Here is a 17,722-nt window from a genome sequence, read left to right as displayed (position 1 = left end):
AGACCTTGTAATGCTCACTGAATGTCTTCCTGAGACTGCCTTTGCTGCTTTGCAGACGCGGTGTTTGCGGGTGCCATGCCCACCATGGCAAGTGTGAAGCTGTCTGCGCTTCGGCCCGTTGTGAACCATCCACACTATGAAGATGCAGGGTTAAGGTTAGTACACAGTTCTCACATCACCAAAACAAATTTCTCACATAGATCCTGAGTGAGGAAACTGGTAAAATAATGAGGAGTGTTTCTAGAAGGCTGTGGTGAACAGGGATTGATAAAATTAGGGGAGAAAACAATGCTGAAATAAGAGGACTGAGTCAGATACAAAACTGTTTATTGGGCAATAAAACTACAACCTTTGGGGTTCTCTACTAGGCTTCAGAATGAAATCATAGCATGTCCGTCTTCTGCAGGTCAAGAGGGCTGCAAGATGTCAAGTTCCTTATTAAGCATCACTGTCCTTAAGCTCCCCAGAAGATTCATGAGCCGCTAGCTTTTATTAAGCTTTCCTTTTGGCTATTTCTCTTGAATTCTGAGGAGTCAGTTGAAATGGAATCCCATTCAAAGAGGGTTTTATTCTGATTTTCACCCATATAGCCTACTAGAATGATCTTGGTTTTTATTCTTAATATTTTTCATAAGTTAGAGTATTGTGTTCTCTTTGAAAAGGACATAGATTTAATTTTCATGCAATTTCTGGGATAGGTCAAGCTATTCATTTCCTAAGTGATTGGGTGAATCCTATTAATCTGTTCTTTTGTGTAACAATGAAACTTCTATTTTATAAATAAAAAATCTTTCACTAAAAATTAAATTCAGTAAGCTTATTTCCAGAACAATTGTGTTGAATAAATTTAGTTTGTTTTTTGTTTCCTCAATCTAGGAATAAAATGGAAAGCTATTAATGCCAGTTCTGGCTGCTGTCGAAGTTGGGACTGCATTGCAGCCTTAACGTAGTCTGGTAGCCATGTTTGTGTGCATCTGCGCACAGCGCGCCATCTTCTCATGTGTGATAGGGTCACAGAGAATACAGAACAAAACTAAGCAAGCAAACAATCAGAAAGACTAAGTTTGGAAATGCAGAGATGCATTAAACCGAACCTCTTCTCCCAGGACTCTTATGCTATGCTTCTGCTTTTTCTTTTGACCTCCCCGATGCCCCGAAGCAGGAATTCTATGAAGAATTCTCTTGACATGACTCTTCTTTTTTTTTTTTTTTTTTAAAGATTTTATTTATTTATTTGACAGATAGAGATCACAGGTAGGCAGCGAGGCAGGCAGAGAGAGAGAGAGGAGGAAGCGGGTTCCCCGCTGAGCAGAGAGCCCGATGTGGGGCTCAATCCCAGGACCTTGGGATCATGACCTGAGCCTAAGGCAGAGGCTTTAACCCACTGAGCCACCCAGGCGCCCCTTGACATGACTCTTCTGTGGAGTCTTTCCTCTTGTTCCCGTTCAGTGCTTTCTTCCAAATAGATTGATTGCATCCTTTTAATTTTGAAAATCTTCTGCCCAATTATTTTTCTTTAAAGAGCCAGAACGAAAATAGTTTACTCAATGTATAGTCGAAAAGCAGCCGAAGAAGTGAAGCAGGAATTGATAAAGTTACAAGTGAATTATTACATTCTAGAAGAGTCCTGGTGTATAAGAAGATCCAAGTGAGTATTCAACACAGTTAGTATTTTATATTCACAAGACATGAAAAATTAATTCAGTCTTTGGCAAGTGCTTTACTCGTATGTGTGAGATATATGTAACATTCAGCGCAGTATAAGTGGAAAAAAACTTTTTAGATCATTATTTGAATTGGAATTTCTTTCCTTTCTAGTCATTACAAATGTTTCTTTTATAATGATTTGCATGCATACACTACCTTAAATGTATTATATTGGTACTGACTGACAATTTCCCAAATTGCTCATATTTGCCTTTGATATTTTTAAAAACTTTTAACTTAAAGTTTGATGTATTTTCTTTTAAAAATACTTGCAGAGTCTGCAACTGAATAATGGTGAGTCTCACTATAATGAAGTAAGGCAGGCAGCTGAGAGTCGCACGCCACAACTCTGTACCGTGTCTGTGAGGGACAGGCCCCCCCTCCCAGCGTCACCTTACAGCGACCCTTCTTTCTTGCTGTTCCACATCTGATTTGAGTGGGGAAATAATTAACTTTACCGTGACCCACATTCTCTTGGGTTTATAGTTTTAAAAACTATTTCCACTCAGAGAAATCCACTAAGCAGAGGATAGCAAAAGTTAGTAAGATCTTCAAAGCGAATATGAATTTTGAAGTCGACTGTTTAGAAATCTTGCACCTGGGTGACTAGACAACTGGTGATAGTAGCTTGCTATTAAAATACCAGAGCACTGGCTCCACGAGGAGCACAGGCATGAGTAGTTTCATTACAGATCAAGAGTATTTTATGGAATACTATTATTTTAAAAATTCTCACTACTCTTTAACTAAACAGAGGCTTTTGGTGGTTGCTGTATTTGTGGCTTAATCATACTTATTCACCATGTATTTCAGTGATACACAAGGATGTTAAGACAAAATAATTAAATATTGACTCAGGAGTGAGAATCGTTCTGTGATACAGTAGCTGTCTGCATTGCCCACAAGGAAACGCACAAAGTTGTTGATTATTAAATGATTTTCCTATGAATGGGTCCCAGGTGACTTGAATTTAATCAGGATCTATACAAAATGTTCTTAGAGTCATAATTGAGAAAATGTTTTAGTTCCTTATGAACAGAAGAATATATTTAAAATTCATATTCTCACTTTTAATTAACTTGGTTATATAAACTTAGGACAAAAAAGTCACAAGCATCTCTCATAACAATTTTATGAGAACATTGTAAAATAAATGAATGGTGGGTTGACATTTGCAATCAGGAGAACGTAGATTGGAGATTTCCACCCACACTGGGATCTTCTTTTATCGCCTTAGGCTTCACTCTCTAGTTCAGTGATCAGCCTGAGACACCTATAGGTTACTGGAACATAAAAATAATGCTTTGTGACCTTTTTGTCCCCAAGCTAATGATGAGTCTTGATTCAAGAGTCTTCATTTTCTAGACGGTGCATAGTGTTTTGAATATGTGGGAATTGCAGAGGCCGGGGCACTTTATATTCTAAAATGTTGCTGCAGCTCCTTGGATTGGCCTCACTGTAGTGGTCTCATGTTCTGATGGGCAGAGCACTGTTTTGTATACCAGAAGGGATGAAAGACAAACTTAGGAAATATGGCAATAAATCTTGTACACTAAACAAGGTCAGCAGTGAATTCACTGACTTTGGATCATTTCCATTTAGCACTCACTTATGGGCACTAAGACTGAGAGTCTGGGGTGGGAGTGTGTGCTCGATTTCCCCATCTGGACCTGGATTTGCCCCTGTTGTTTCCAGCAGGAATGGAGAGGAGGAAGCTAAGGAAGTGACTTTTTCTAATCTGTTTTCCTCAGTAACTAAAAAAACACTCTTCATATACTGCAAGATTTAAGCCAGACTGATAATAAATCTCAGGAAACCTTGGGCAGGTGCACTTGCTTAAACCTTGAAACAAAACACAAGCTGTACCTTCTGTTCTGCCAGGGAACCAAGCCGGGGACTGAAAGGGAAGAAGGACTAATATTTAGTGCAGTAGCACAACTGAGTTTCTTGACAGAACTTTCTATCAGAGCTAGGATCTTTAATGCTTTGGCCCCCACTGTCCATGTCAGTTATGCCTTAGACATCTATAGGTTACTGGAACAGAAAAGTGTGTCAGAACAGGGAGAACAAATGGGGACTCAGTAGGAGAGGAAAGGGAAGAGAGACTCTGTATATATCTATCATTTAAATTGTGCCCAGCACATTGGTGAGCACTATATTTATGTGATCTCAGTACCAGTGGCTTTAATTGTGTGGCTTGATTATTCTTTAAATACTTAATACCCTGTTTTCAAATACAAGTATGAAAATATACTCAAATGCAAGTTGTAGATGGGTTTTTAATTAACTACTGCTTTATTCTTAGTTTTCTTTCTTTCTCATTAATTCCAGTAATAGAATTGACATTAAAATTAAAACACATGAATTCAGAAGAAAATTATTCCCATTTTCCATAATGCTATTTAAAGCTGTAGCTGGCTGGCTCCTGGGGGAGCTTCAGAAAACTCAGATAAAGACAACAGGGTGTTACACTTAGGCCGAAAGAGCTCATGAAGGCAGCTCTTAGCCTTTTCTTTTTCCTGAAAGCAGGTGAACTCGGGAACTAGGCCATTTTCTCTGTGGGGTGTTGTGCTCTTTACCATCCATGGCCAGCAGTACAGTCACAGCTGGGCCTCGGCCTCTGTGAGGAAATTAAGTGGTAGAAAACCCAAGCCCAGTCTTAGTATCATAAGTGCTCAGTGTTTTAGAATCTGATGTCAGAGAGGGTGTGTAAAAAATGCCCTCTATACTCTTCTTGAGAACACTCATTAGTAAAACCTTCTGGGAGATAATCTGACAGGGACAAAGTGAAAATTGTATAGCCTTGTGGTGTAGTGATAGTGCTGCTTCTAGAAGTTTAGCTTGCAGAAAGATACCAGCACAAGAAAGTTTATATCAGCATCACTTTACAATGGCAAAATGGGAAACAGAATATGCACCCATAAAAGAGTAGTTCGTTAATACATAGACGTACTAGCATCTATTAAAAAGAATGAATCAGATATTTAGGTGCTGAGGTGGAAAAATGGCCACATTTTCTTGCCAAGTGAGGAGTCCCAAAATAATCTCATTTTTGTAAAAGCAACCCGGGAGCATCTACGTATATAAATCCGTGCTTACGTTTATATGCACATGTGTCTGAACTTGGATTAAAAAGGTGTTGCAGAATGGGTGCTAGATTGTGTACACAGGCCACCTCTGAGAAATGGCATTGGAAGTGACAGTGACTTTCATTTTTTTTATTTTGATAGGCCTATATTTTGACAGTTTTGGAATGGTAGTTACCTTTAAATTAGAGACGTTATTAAGAAGACAAGAACACATGTACTCCTGCCATGGTGCTTGCCTTGTGGTGCAGAGCAGGGGAGTGGCTTGCCTTTGGGAATAAAAAGGACATGCTGCAAATGTTTTTTTCTCTTAAAGTGAAGCAGCCATGACAAAACCTAAACAATTGCCAATTCTCTGTAATCTTCTGTGTTTTGCATTTTTCTTTTTTTTTTTTTTTTAATTTCTCAAATAGCCCATAAGAAATTGTGAACACCCTTTCACCTTTTTTGTTTTCATTGATAGTTTGGAAGAGTTCAGGCCAGTGGTCTTCTAGGAATGTTCCATGTTTGGATTTGTCTAATTCCTTCAGCATGACTAGATCGAGTTTAGCAAATTGTGGCAAAAATATTAATTACCCCACAAGGGTTGTCTACAGTCCATAAGTCACTTGGGGAGGTAGAGATCACTTTGTTCTATCATTGGTGATGCTTAAGTTTGACCGCTTGATCTGTTAAGGAGGCAGATCTCCTTCAGAATTAGTAAGAGATCTGTGGAGATCCTTAGAGGCTGTATGTTTGTCCTCTTTCTCGACAGCGTTTCACCAGCTAGCTCTTGCATCCAGTCTTGATTCTTGCCTGAATCAGTTGTTCCACTGGTCATTATAAAACCGGTAATAAAGATTCAAAAGCACTGTACCAGGTACTGAGTGGTGTGGGCAAGGATGGATTTGATAAATAATAATTAATAAATGGACCTAGAGCTGTGGGCTATCTCTATGGAAAAAATTATTTTAAATCTCTACTTCACACCATATGGAAAAAATAATTTCAGATAAGTTATAGGTCTGTGAAAAGCAGAACTCTAAAACTTTCATTAGAAGAACGCACAATGCATATTCTCGTGATATCATGATAGGGAAGATTTCTTTATACGAGACATAAAAATCACCATCCTTAAAAAAGAGTCACATTTTGGAATATAAGAACACAAAAATCGTCAACATAACAAAAACCAAAAAAAAAAATAAAAAGGAAAAAAAAGAAATTTGTAAACCCTAGTTTCTGAAAGCCAACAGTTATATCTAGAACACTGCTTTAGATTGAAAATAAATGTTACAATTATCTGCAGAAGTTATTGGGACAAATATCATACAATACCAATTTCACTTCTGCTATTCTTTATAAAATATATTGCTTTTAAAATTTAATTGTGCATTTAGCTAAGATGTGAGCTGAACACCACTGGATTTTCTTTAAATTGACTCATTCTAGGAGACAGCAGTGGGAAGTTGCATAAATTGACCTAAGCATATCTGTCAATTAGAATTTTTAAGTCAGTATAATATATTAACCTCTTACCGTGTGCCAGGCACAGCACTAGCTAGATACAGTCTCTCTCTCTCTCTCTCTCTCTCTGTAAGTCCTCATGACACGCCCACATAATGGGTATTTCCCATTTGACAAATGTCGGGAGAGACTTCATGAGCTATCCAAAGCCACATTCTTGCTAAGTAGCTGAGGCAGAATTTAAGCAAAATGGTTCTTACCCCACCAACTGAATTCATGTATTTTTGTATGTCTGTTTCTTTCTTTTATAGTCAACTTTGCTGCATTCACCTTGTTCTAAAGAGAATTTATGGCAGCTTAAATAAATATAAATAACTACAATGGGATTTTTTTAACCAACTTAATTTACATAGAAAAAACGAAATGGGGGCAGGAATTTAAAAAGTGTGCTTTTGCTTCATGTACTTTGATTTGTAATCTGTACCTTCATTTCTCTAGGCCTGGGTGCAGTATGCCTGAAATTTGGGACGTGGAAGATCCTGCTAATGCTGGGAAACCTCCCTTATGTAACCTGTTGGTGAAGGATTCCAAGCCACACTTCACCACTGTATTCCAGAACAGTGTTTACAAAGTCTTAGAAGTTATAGAAGAATGACTGCTGCCCACAGAGAAGTACATCAGTCATGGTTTTTAATGTTTTGCTAATAACTCATGCCTTGTTTTTAATTCAAATCCCAAAAACTTTTATAGGTAACTGTTTTCAAATAGAAAACATTTTGTTTCGTCAATTCAAATGTTGTTCTGATTGTAAAAATACTTATACCTTAATCAGTTGGTTACTCTTTCAATGCACCCTTAAAATTTGCTATGCAAATGAGTATATGTTTGTACCTGACTTAAATATTTGTGCTAAAGTGAGTGAGCAAAGCTGCCTGTGTAAGAAATATGATGGTTCATGACAAGAAAGGTATGAAAATATCGTGAGTTCTGACCATTGTAGGGGCTGATTTTAGTGTATGGACTCTTAGTGGCCCTTGCTTCCTTTTCTGCCTCTTGTCATTTGGACATCTCCATGACTGTCATAAGCTCCTCCGTCATGTCGGGCCCCTGTCAACAACTTCCGTAAGAGTAGATGGGGCAGACATGAGTATTTGCTATGTGGAGTTCTCTGTTTCACTTCTTCATGTTCTTTTGTTTATTGTTGCTCTTGTTAATGAAGCATTTCCTGCCCATTACTAATCCAGATTTTTGGATCTAGTGGTCAGGATCAAATTCCTGTAATTACCAACCCTGTGGCATTAGCGTGTCTTCTCTCTCTCCTTTCTCCCTCTTTCTCTCCCAGCATTCTTTGTCAAATAAGTGTTATTTACTCATTTAGTTGCTTAGGAAGTACTTATTCTTGGTTAAAAAAAAATTAATGGCAATTGTGTTTTTCTGATTTTTGGTATTACTCAGATGTTTATATTTTAGTACCTTTAAACCACTGTAAAATTTTTTCATGTTTGTAGTTTTAAGAACAGCTATTTTGAAAGACCCAATATGATGATGCATCTGCAAACTAGTGTGTATTTGAATAGACACAAATTACAGTGGAACAGTAGACTGTAGTATGTGTAGTTTTTCTTTTACTATTAAGATACAGTAAAACATGACTAATTTTTCTGTCAAAAAAGTAAACCCATAATGAGAAATGAATGGAAATTTTATATTTTATTTTTTAAATCGCCTGTCTTTAGTAAGACAAAGCCTTAAGCCTTACGTTATAATTTTGATCCCCAAAACTATCATTTCAGTATGAAGAACGAATATACTCAACCTTCCTCTTTAAGTTTTTTCCTTCTTATTTATTTATTTTAAAAGATTCCCAAACCTGCTCTGAATTCCTAGTATGAATTTTTGTTTCTTAGAAGTTAATTTGTGTGAAATGAGATTCTTCAAAACGGTGAATCCTCATAGTTCTGAGAAATGGTTTTAAGATTTTAAATTCTAAGCAAACCATGACTCTGATGGACTACACATTTAATTATACAGTGTTCTCTTTATTAACCACAGGCAGATTAACCTCATTGTGGACTGTCCTTGAGACCTGAGTCCTCAGAGATGGTTTCCGGTGCCCACTCCTGGGAGCCACTGAAGAGCTGTTCCCTTTCTGCCTTCTCACCAGAGCCCAAGGACAAGCCTGGTCTGGGGGAAGCACTAGCTTGCTTAGAGCAGAGAGCTGCAAGGACAGCCTGGGCTGGTGAGTGGGCAGCCCCCAGCCTGCCCCACAGCCCGCGCTTCCGCTTCCAGGGAGCCTCCTTCCAGCGGGAGCTGCCGACAGTGTCTTCAGGTGCCAACCCCCTCCTCCTCGCTCGCTGCGTGACTTTTATTTCTTGGGCTTCTGCCAGTTTCAGAAAATAGGGAAGCAGCTGGGGAGTCATGGATTAGGAGTAGAATTTGAGCAATGATGCAGCAATCCGGAAAAATGGGAAGAGGGCACATGAGGCCGAGGTGGCTGAGAGTCGCCGTGGGCGGGGGGAGGGAAGCGCGCTCCGCTCTCTGTGCCACTGTTCACGCCGACAGGGCTGTCACCTACACGCAGCGCTGCCGGTTTTTTAAAAATTGTACTTTTAAAGTCACTGTCTTTTCTCCCCACCCTCCAATCATTCCTTTCCTGATGAGGTCACGTGTAATGATTGGAAATTCTGTACAGGAAAAACATTAAAATACCATTTTGACTGTTTCATATGGTGGGAAAAGTTAAAAGTGGTCAATTTGGGTTGTTCCCCTCCCCATGAGAATCCCTTTTGTAACGGTATTTATTAACATAACTACACCAGCGAGCTATGAGTGTATTTTAGGCCAGTTGAGAACAGAGGACTTGGGTTACACGGCATACTCAGCCTTGGTCCCATCTGGTAGCAGCCGGTGCTGTAGAAGATCAGTATCTTTTATGGGAACATAGAATAGTAGTAGTTTCCATATACATGACAAAACAGTATTAAAGCTCAGTATTCTACTTATTTTTAGCATTTGAAAATATTTTTTTGCTTTAGTATGAGGAAGGTAAGGATGGGCAAGGAGGTGGTAAAAATAGCTCTTGTTGTGGCATATGAAAAAACAAAGTGGGGGCAGTATTTCTATACGCAGAAAAGCCTCTAAAAATGCTTCGCAGAAAAAGTATCGTGTTAAAATAGGACAATGATATTAAGGAGAATGTGAAAGGCTGTATCAGGAATAAAGGGATATCACATGGAAGTATCGTATTTTTATGAATTTTATGCCAGTTTTACATGTACTATGTATGTTCAATAAAAAAGATCATGAAAAATCTAGAACATGGCTTTATTTTGTTATTTTCATTTCTACCTTGACCCTTAAAATATGTTCAGGGTCATTCTGTAGTCAGATAACCATGAAGTTGGTGTGTGGCAGGCTGTAGTACTGAATGGTGGGGAAGAGTTCCAACAGTGGGGTGTATGAAACTGCTTAGTCCTCTTCAGTGGGGCCCTGTAGATACTGGGGTTACCCAAACTCTTCTGTATTTATGCCATTACACATTTACATTACTTTAGCATTTACATTGAGGGACACAATTATCCTTTAAAGTCATAGTTTGGGGATAATTTTAGAGTTACTGAAAGCTTTTTCTCATAAATTAAACTGTAGTGTGGTCCTATATTTCCTAAATTATATCTCCATGTTTTTGCTTGATAGAAGCATCAGCTTTATCTACTTATTTATCTGCTTGGAGGAAAGACAGTTTAGCTTAGTTCATGCCTGTATAATTAATTCCTTTACACAGTGACACTTTCCTTCTCTGAGCTCTTTGGGAGTGAAGCATTTCTAGTTTAGTGGTTCTCAAATTCAGTGTGCCTCAGAGTCACCTGGAGGGTTTGTTAAAACCCAGGTCACTGCCCCCCCACCACAGAGGCTTCTGATTCAGTTCTCTTCAGGTGGTGAGGTGGTCTGAATGTGTCCCCCAAGAATTCATATGTTGATATCCTAAACCCCAAGGTGATTGTATTCGGAGATGGGACATTTGGGAGGTGATTAGGTCATGAGGGTAAAGCCCTCACTAATAGGATCATGCCCATATGAAAGAATCCCAAGCAAGCTCCCTTGGACCATCCATACTGTGAAGTTAAAACTACAAGGTGCATTTATGAATCAGGAAGAGGGCTCTCACCAGACACTGAATCAGCTGGCACCTTGATCTTGGACTTTCAGTCTCTAGAATTGTGAGAAATAAATTTTTGTTGTCTCTAGGATAGCCCAAATGGACTAAATAGACGGGTCCCAAGAGTTTACATTTCTAACCATGTCTCAAGTAGTGCTCATGCTCTTGGTCCAGGGACCACAGGAGAGCGGCTGCTCTCATGGATTGCAAGACTATGTGGATGGCTGGCCTCTAGAGGGAGTTCCCTTCTTGACAGCATTTATCCCACATGATAGGCTACACGGTCCCTCTACTGGAAACTGAATTTTGTAGAGCCCCCTCTTTGTCTTTTGGGGGCATTGCCTCAACGGAACTTGCGAGGAGTGAAGAACAGATAAGGTATTTTTTAACCAGAATGTTAAAGAAGCTTATTTACATGGTGTTTGCTGAGCAGGTGGCTATGATCATTCAAATACTTTGAAACTGTAAACTAGACTGGGCTTCAAACACTTTCTTTTCAGTTGAGAAATAAAAACGAGAGAAATCCCTTAAAATCGAACTTCCTTTTGTAAAATTACTTTATCTAGAAGAAAATGGATAAATTCAATGATGTGTGTGGATTTTAGAACTCCAGTTTTCACTTTATTACCTTTGTTTGGCCCCAGAAATCTTCAATCTTCTCCCTCTATTAGAGAGCAGCTAAGGACAAGCTTTGAGTCACGGATCACCTGTTTCTCTCTTCTGCCTTCCCTTTTCCTTTCCCCACAACTAGGAGTTTCTAATTTAAATCAGTAAAATTGTTCCCTGTGCAGAGAAAAGAGAAGCTGCTTTTAAACTTCATTACATTCTTGAATTGGTCTTTATTTCACAGTACTATATCAGTGCAAATACAGTTTTACATTTGGAGTTGAAAAGGACATTAAGGCATAGGAAGGTCTTGAAAATTCTTTCTTTTAACCTTTCCTTCCATAAGAGATTGAAAAATTCTGAGTGAACATACAAGTTGAAGTCTTTTTCTCTTAAGATTTTGAGTAATTGTAGTGTAGTTAAAAGGTAGATTTTCCTTTTTGTGCAAAGAGATTAGGATGGTATTGACTTTGGCTCTGCTTTCAAGGCAGTGTTTTCTGTACTCCATTATCTCTAACCCCAAATTCTAATTACTTTAAGAAGCAGTATGTTGTCAAAATGACTTTCAAATAAATGGTAGTACTACCAAGTATTTTGTTTACGCAGGCATGTTCTTTTTAATTGAGCATAATATCATTTCATTGATTTTTAAGTACCTGGGCTTTTTTTCTGTATGCAAATTTAATGCCTTGAAAAAAAAGTTCAATGTAGCGAAATTAAGCTCATTCAGTTGTGATGCCAATTGCCCTTAAAGCTTTTGTACTTAGCCATTTCTAAAAACATTGAAAGAAATGAAAGCAAGAAATGACCATTTTTAAGTAGAGTTGGCTTTAGGCCACTAAAACTAGTTTAAAAAAAAAAAAAAAAAGAAGTGCCCAAAGGCAACTCTTCAGCTTGGTTTTATCAACACAGTTCACATCTCTGGCTCTGCCTCTGGGTGACAATCCCCTGCTCACTGGCCAGACCCCTCAGGTCTTCACTTTTGGTATCTGCTTATTGACCAGAGTCCAGATCAGAGGCCTCCCTTTTGCCCTAAAATAATAATCCCCAGGAAGTGCAATTTGGTAATTCTTCCAGCCCTTTAAATCTATAATGAATTAGACTTTTTCTGACAAAGACCCCTTATGGCAGTCATTCTCAAACTTGCCGCACATTGGAAATTACTTGGGGAGCTTCGGAAATAGAATCTTTTCCTCCCTCCCCCAGAGTCTGGGACTGAATCAGTCTAGGGTGTGGCCTATGATTTGGGACTTTTAAAACTGTCCAAGTGATATTTTAGAACCTGGCCTCTCTGCCTCACTTCTGGATCCACCCTTTCCACATTTCCTCCACCCAGTCAAATCAGAAATGGTCAGCAAGTTTCTCTCATATATACTTTCCTTTATAAAGGATGCTGGACTATTTCTACTTTATCAATCATGGAACCTCATGTTGAGTAGACTCAATGCTGTGGAAAGAATGCTGTGTTCAGTTAGAGATCCCTGCCATGGAGTAGATGTCTCATATTCATAAACCCTGTGTAGAGCGTCAGTGAAAAATGGGAATATAATGGCAAAAAATTAAAATAAATTTTCTTTAAAAATCACTGTCCATTTAATATTAGTGTGGAGAAGTATGTTTCTTCTCTTCCCAGACAGTTTTTTTCTTTTTTCCTGGACTGTATTTCACTTCAAGATGCAGCTCAAGTGTCACCTCCTTCATGAAGCCTTCCCTGACAGACTACCCCTTGGCTGAGTGACCTGCCCCCACTGCCCATGCTCCTATAACCCCTATATTCCACACATATAACAAGACTTTTTCTACTGCATTGTGTCCTGGACTTCTATCTTACTATCTAACTATGTTCTGAATCTACAGTGCCTCCTAGCACCGTTCCTGGCATGTAGTAATGCTTAATGTTTTTGAAATAAATTATACTTCATTCAACTTCAACAAATAAATTCATACAAATTGAATTCAACAATAAATTCTTTCAATAAGGAAATCATACTTCATTCAACAATGCAGTAAATTGGGGCACCTGGGTGGCTCAGTGGGTTAAGCCTCTGCCATCGGTTCAGGTCATGATCCCAGGGTCCTGGGATCGAGCCCTACATCGGGCTCTCTGCCCCGCAGGGAGCCTGCCTCCACCTCTCTCTCTCTCTGCCTGCCTCTCTGCCTACTTGTGATCTCTGTCAAATAAATAAATAAAACCTTAAAAAAAAAAAACAAAAAAAACAATGCAGTAAATTCCATATAGCACTAAAAATTATTTATTTGAACTAAAAGAAATGGAAGATTATATATTCTAGAGGCAGAGATGAAATAATAAGGACATTCAGAGTACCTTTAGATGAGATTAATATATATAGGAGAAAGGATATCCTTGACAAAGAGCAAAACAAAAATTAACTTCAAGACATATTCTGGCTAGTTATTTTGATACATTCAGACATGACTAGTCACCAGAGAACTATTTTTAAAAAGCAATATGACAAAGAGGAAGGACTCACTGGCCTGGTTTAGGTTGTGTGGCTTAAGATTTGTTGCTGGCCGAGAAGCAGAGAACTCTAGGAATTTGGTTAAAGTATAATAGAGGAAATTCCTCCCATATGGGGAGCGATTGATGTGTCGTTGCTATATGAGGATATTAAATGAAACATGACAGTGACATAATATTGTCATAATTGAGACAACTAAGTTGGAATCCTGGCTCCATTTTTACAAACTTTGTGAGATAAGATATGTTTCTCATTTTGAGAATCAGTTTTCTTGTCTTTCAACAGGATATACCTCCTATGGTGGTAATTAAAAACAGAATAGATGAATTCACAAACAAACCAGAAAATTTTAACCTACCTCTCTTAGAAATTGATATAATAAGCAGGCAAAAAAAGTCAGTAAGGATATACATAATTCAAGTAATAAGAAAAGGAATCTTGATTTAATGACTATACTTAAAACAACTGCACCAAACAAGGGGAGAATACACATTCCAGGTAAGCATGTGGGACGTTTCCAAGAATTGACAATAGAATGTGAACTCCAGAAAGGCATGAATTTTTGGTCAGTTTTGTTCAGGGATGTAACACAAGCACCAAGAACAATACCTGGCATAGATGAGTGCTTAATACTTGTCCAAAAAAAAAAAAATTGATCATATGTGGAACCAAATAGCACTTTGAAAACAAACTCATGATTGAAAACCCCTTATGTTAGAAATTAATACAAAAAGTTTTATGTAATCCATGATCAAAAAACTGAAAAAAATTTGAGGAAAAAAAACCAGAACAATTATATACCACAGCTTGTGCAGTATAATTAAAGAATGTCTAGAAGTATACTTTTTTCCCATTTAGTCTAAAATGCACATTAAACTAAAAATGAATTCAATTATCTATGTCAGAAATATAAACAAAGGATAGCAGTATCCCCTTTCCCCAGCCCATGAAAGGAAATAACAAGCAGAACTTGATGAAATAGAAAACAGAGATCAATAAGGCCAAAGTTGGTTATTTAAAATCATTCATAATGAAGACAAAATAGAGGAGGCATAAAATATTAGGATTAGCAAATTACTGAAGCTGCAAAGAGTAAACAGATAACGGGGATATTCTGAACAATTTTGTCAGTAAGTTTGAACACTTAGATAAATGGTTAAATTTCTAGAAAAATACAACTTAATAGAACTGACCCAAGAAGAAATAGAAATTAAGAACAATCTCATTTCCAGCAAAGAAGATGAATTAATAATTTTAAAGAAACATCTTGCCCTTAAAGAAAACAACATAACCTAGACAATTTTATAGGTCTGTTCTACTACACTTTCAAGATACTGATAATTCCAATCTTATACAAACAAATGGAGAATGGACAATTAGGGAATTCCTTTTTTTAGGTGATTATAACATTAATACCCATAGCAGAGTGGGGTTAATGCAGTAATAGGGAAGTCCAGGTTTATTATATGCACAAAGATACAAACAAGAACCTAAGAATAAATTGGACATAAGATAGAAAAATTCCAGCTCTCCTCAAATTGACCTATAGTTTAATCAGCATACCAATAGGGCTTTTTATGGAGCTTTCCAATCTGAATGTAAAGTTTTCAAGGATGAACAGTCCAGACAAGTCTGAAGAAGGACATGAAATAGGTGAATATTTTCCTATCAGATAACAAGATTTATCACAACAGATAAGAAGCATGGCACAAGGATATACAAATTGACTCATAAAAGAGGATAGCTCAAGAACAAATGTGCATATATTTAACAAATGAGGCTGACAACTAGTTATCTACATGGAAATTAATGAATTATTTTCCTACCTTACATCATACATAAAAATGACATTGCAAATAGATGAAGGACCTAAAAAGGAGAGAGAGAGTACTAGAAAACCTAGAAGATAGCATAGGGTAATATCTTCATGCCCTCAAGGAGGAATTCCTCAAAGAAGAAGGACTTCCAAAACAAAAGCAAACAATCAAAAACCTTTAGAAGAAAGGATAAATCAATTAATTAGGGTCATTAACTTCTGTTCACTAAAAGATATAAAGAAAGCGAAGCAAGCCATAATGTGTGGAAAATACTTGATTAGCATCCAGAATAAAGAACTCTGATGAACAGTAAGAAACAAATAACTCATTAGAAAAAGAGACCGAAGACATGACATTTCACAGAAAAAGAAATGTGAATGAGCCAGAATCATTAAAGAAAATCCAGCCTACTCATAATCAGGGAAATGCAAAGTGAAACCATAATAATATCATTTATAACAGGACATTGGTTTAAAAAATGTACACATTGGGAAACAGGTGGAAAAGCACAGTCTCCTTTATTCTTTGTAGAAGGTCACTATTTTGGAAATAAATGGCATTACCTGCTAAAATTGGGAATGTACATACTATGACCTAGCTTCTCCACTCCTTAGACATATACCCCAGGAAATTTCTTATACATGTGCATCAGGAGACATTGTCTAAGAAGGTCATTGCCAAGGGTTCATAATAGCCGAAAACCTGGAGCTCACTTATACATGTGTCTGGAATAAATAATAGAACAGATAGATAAAGGGTCTTACTAAATATTTAAAATAGCGATAGACAACAATTTGGATGACTCTCAGGGGACTATTATTAGGCCCAAAAAATCTAATTTGCATAAGAAATTATGCAAATTTTGAGTTTATTTACAGGACATTCAATAACATGTAAAGTTAAACAATCTATTTTTAAGGACCTGAAACATGCTAACATACAAAGAAAATCAAGTGAATAATAAATACAAAATTAGATTAGTAGTCATCTCGCAAAGGATGGGTGGAAGAGGGGTACACTGGGGTCTTCAGAGTTGAAGGTTATGTTCCTTGAAATAGGGTAGTGGTTATGTAGATGTAATTTTATTATAATTATTTATACTTTTTCAAAGAGAGAGCAGGGGGAAGGGACAGAGGGAGAGGGAGAGAGAGAATTGTAAGCAGGCTCTACACCAAATGTGTTAGCCCGATGCAGGGCTCGATCTCACAACCCTGAGATCATGACCTGAGCTGAAATCAAGAGTCGGACGCTTAACCAACTGAGCCACCCATGCACCACTGGTAATTATTTATACTGTAAACATTTTATAAATATTCGTCAACAAGTATTCAATGTTGGAAAAACAGGTAGACACTCTCAGATGCTAACCCACATGAAAAGAACAATCCCCAATAGGTGTGACAGGAAGTAGAGAAGAAATCCTCAATTTCTCTGGCAATCACAATTTGTAAATAGGATTTCCCTTAAGACTTGTGCATGATGTGAAGTTCAATTTGAAGGGACAAGAAGGATGAAGGAAACGGGTGTCTCATTTAAAAAGCCAGCAGTGGCCACTTAGGTAAACAAAACCACAGACTGTTAGAAGAACATGTTGACTGGCATGGTCAAGGTTAACAAATGTTTTCAAATCAAGAAACTGAGGCTCTGAGAGGGGAAGTCGATTTGCCTAGCTCACACTCCTACTCAAGTATGAGAGCCGAAATTAGAAAGTAGCTCTCTGGGTCCTAGCCCAAGGCACTCCTGTCACCTGGGTAAGGTGAGAAGAGCATGGGCTTGATCATACACTGAAGTTGGGTTGGAATCTAGGCTCTGACACTTAGCTCTATGAGCCAGCACAAGTCAGTTACATTCTGGAAAGCCCAATTTCCCCTTGGGTAAAACGGGGAGTAGAAATCGTACCAGTCTCCTATGGCTGTTAGAAGATTGCATGAGGTACTGTATGTGAACGTTTTATAGTCAGAGTAAAATCAATGCCAGCTGCCTCCCTTTCCTCCTACCCATGATGGCAGCAGATGAGGAGGCTGAAATGATGTGACAATGTCAACTCCGCACACACCCCAGCAGAGAAGCGCGCTGCCTGTGGGAGAGCCAGGGCCCTGTGCCTCTCTGGGTGTGCTCTCTGCATGCTGGGGTTTCTAGTTCAGTGTCTTCTTGGTGCTCCTTAGTTCTTACTTTTGAGACTCAAACCAAATTTTTTTCTGGTGCCAGATGACAGGACATTCACTTTACATTTGTGCAAACAAAACAATTACTGTTGTTTCCTGTTGACTCCAGGCCCACAGAGCTTTTGTTATCACCCAGAGATCCCCATGGGAATCAAGCTGAAGAATCAAGCTGAACAAAGATTTTTTTTTTTTTTTTTTTGCCAGAATCAATTTCCTGAAGTTGAGAGGCTTTATCATTTACAGTCTGTGTGCTAAA

The 17,722-nt window shown here is 38.0% G+C and overlaps 1 protein-coding gene across 2 annotated transcripts in view; it reads left to right on the top strand.

Moving 5' to 3' along the window:
* Window positions 1-9,548, top strand: part of LOC111147410 (dpy-19 like C-mannosyltransferase 1) — a 97,225-nt gene extending 87,677 nt beyond the window's left edge. The window contains exons 20-23 of one of the 2 annotated variants that reach the window (XM_022503417.1): window positions 56-155; window positions 1,523-1,648; window positions 6,738-6,911; window positions 8,292-9,548. In XM_022503417.1, the coding sequence (XP_022359125.1) occupies window positions 56-155; window positions 1,523-1,648; window positions 6,738-6,894 (383 nt within the window). In that variant the 3' untranslated portion in view covers window positions 6,895-6,911; window positions 8,292-9,548. Of the gene's footprint in view, window positions 1-55; window positions 156-1,522; window positions 1,649-6,737 lie in introns of both variants that reach the window. The other variant, XM_022503416.1, reaches the window with a different exon arrangement.
* Window positions 9,549-17,722: the final 8,174 nt, after the last annotated feature.

This window comes from Enhydra lutris, unplaced genomic scaffold (assembly GCF_002288905.1).
Source record: "Enhydra lutris kenyoni isolate GAN:26980312 unplaced genomic scaffold, ASM228890v2 scaffoldscaffold16, whole genome shotgun sequence".
NCBI classification, from domain to species: Eukaryota; Metazoa; Chordata; class Mammalia; order Carnivora; family Mustelidae; genus Enhydra; species Enhydra lutris.
Note: the sequence above shows the minus strand (reverse complement) of the source record. Positions and strands in the feature narration are given on the sequence as shown.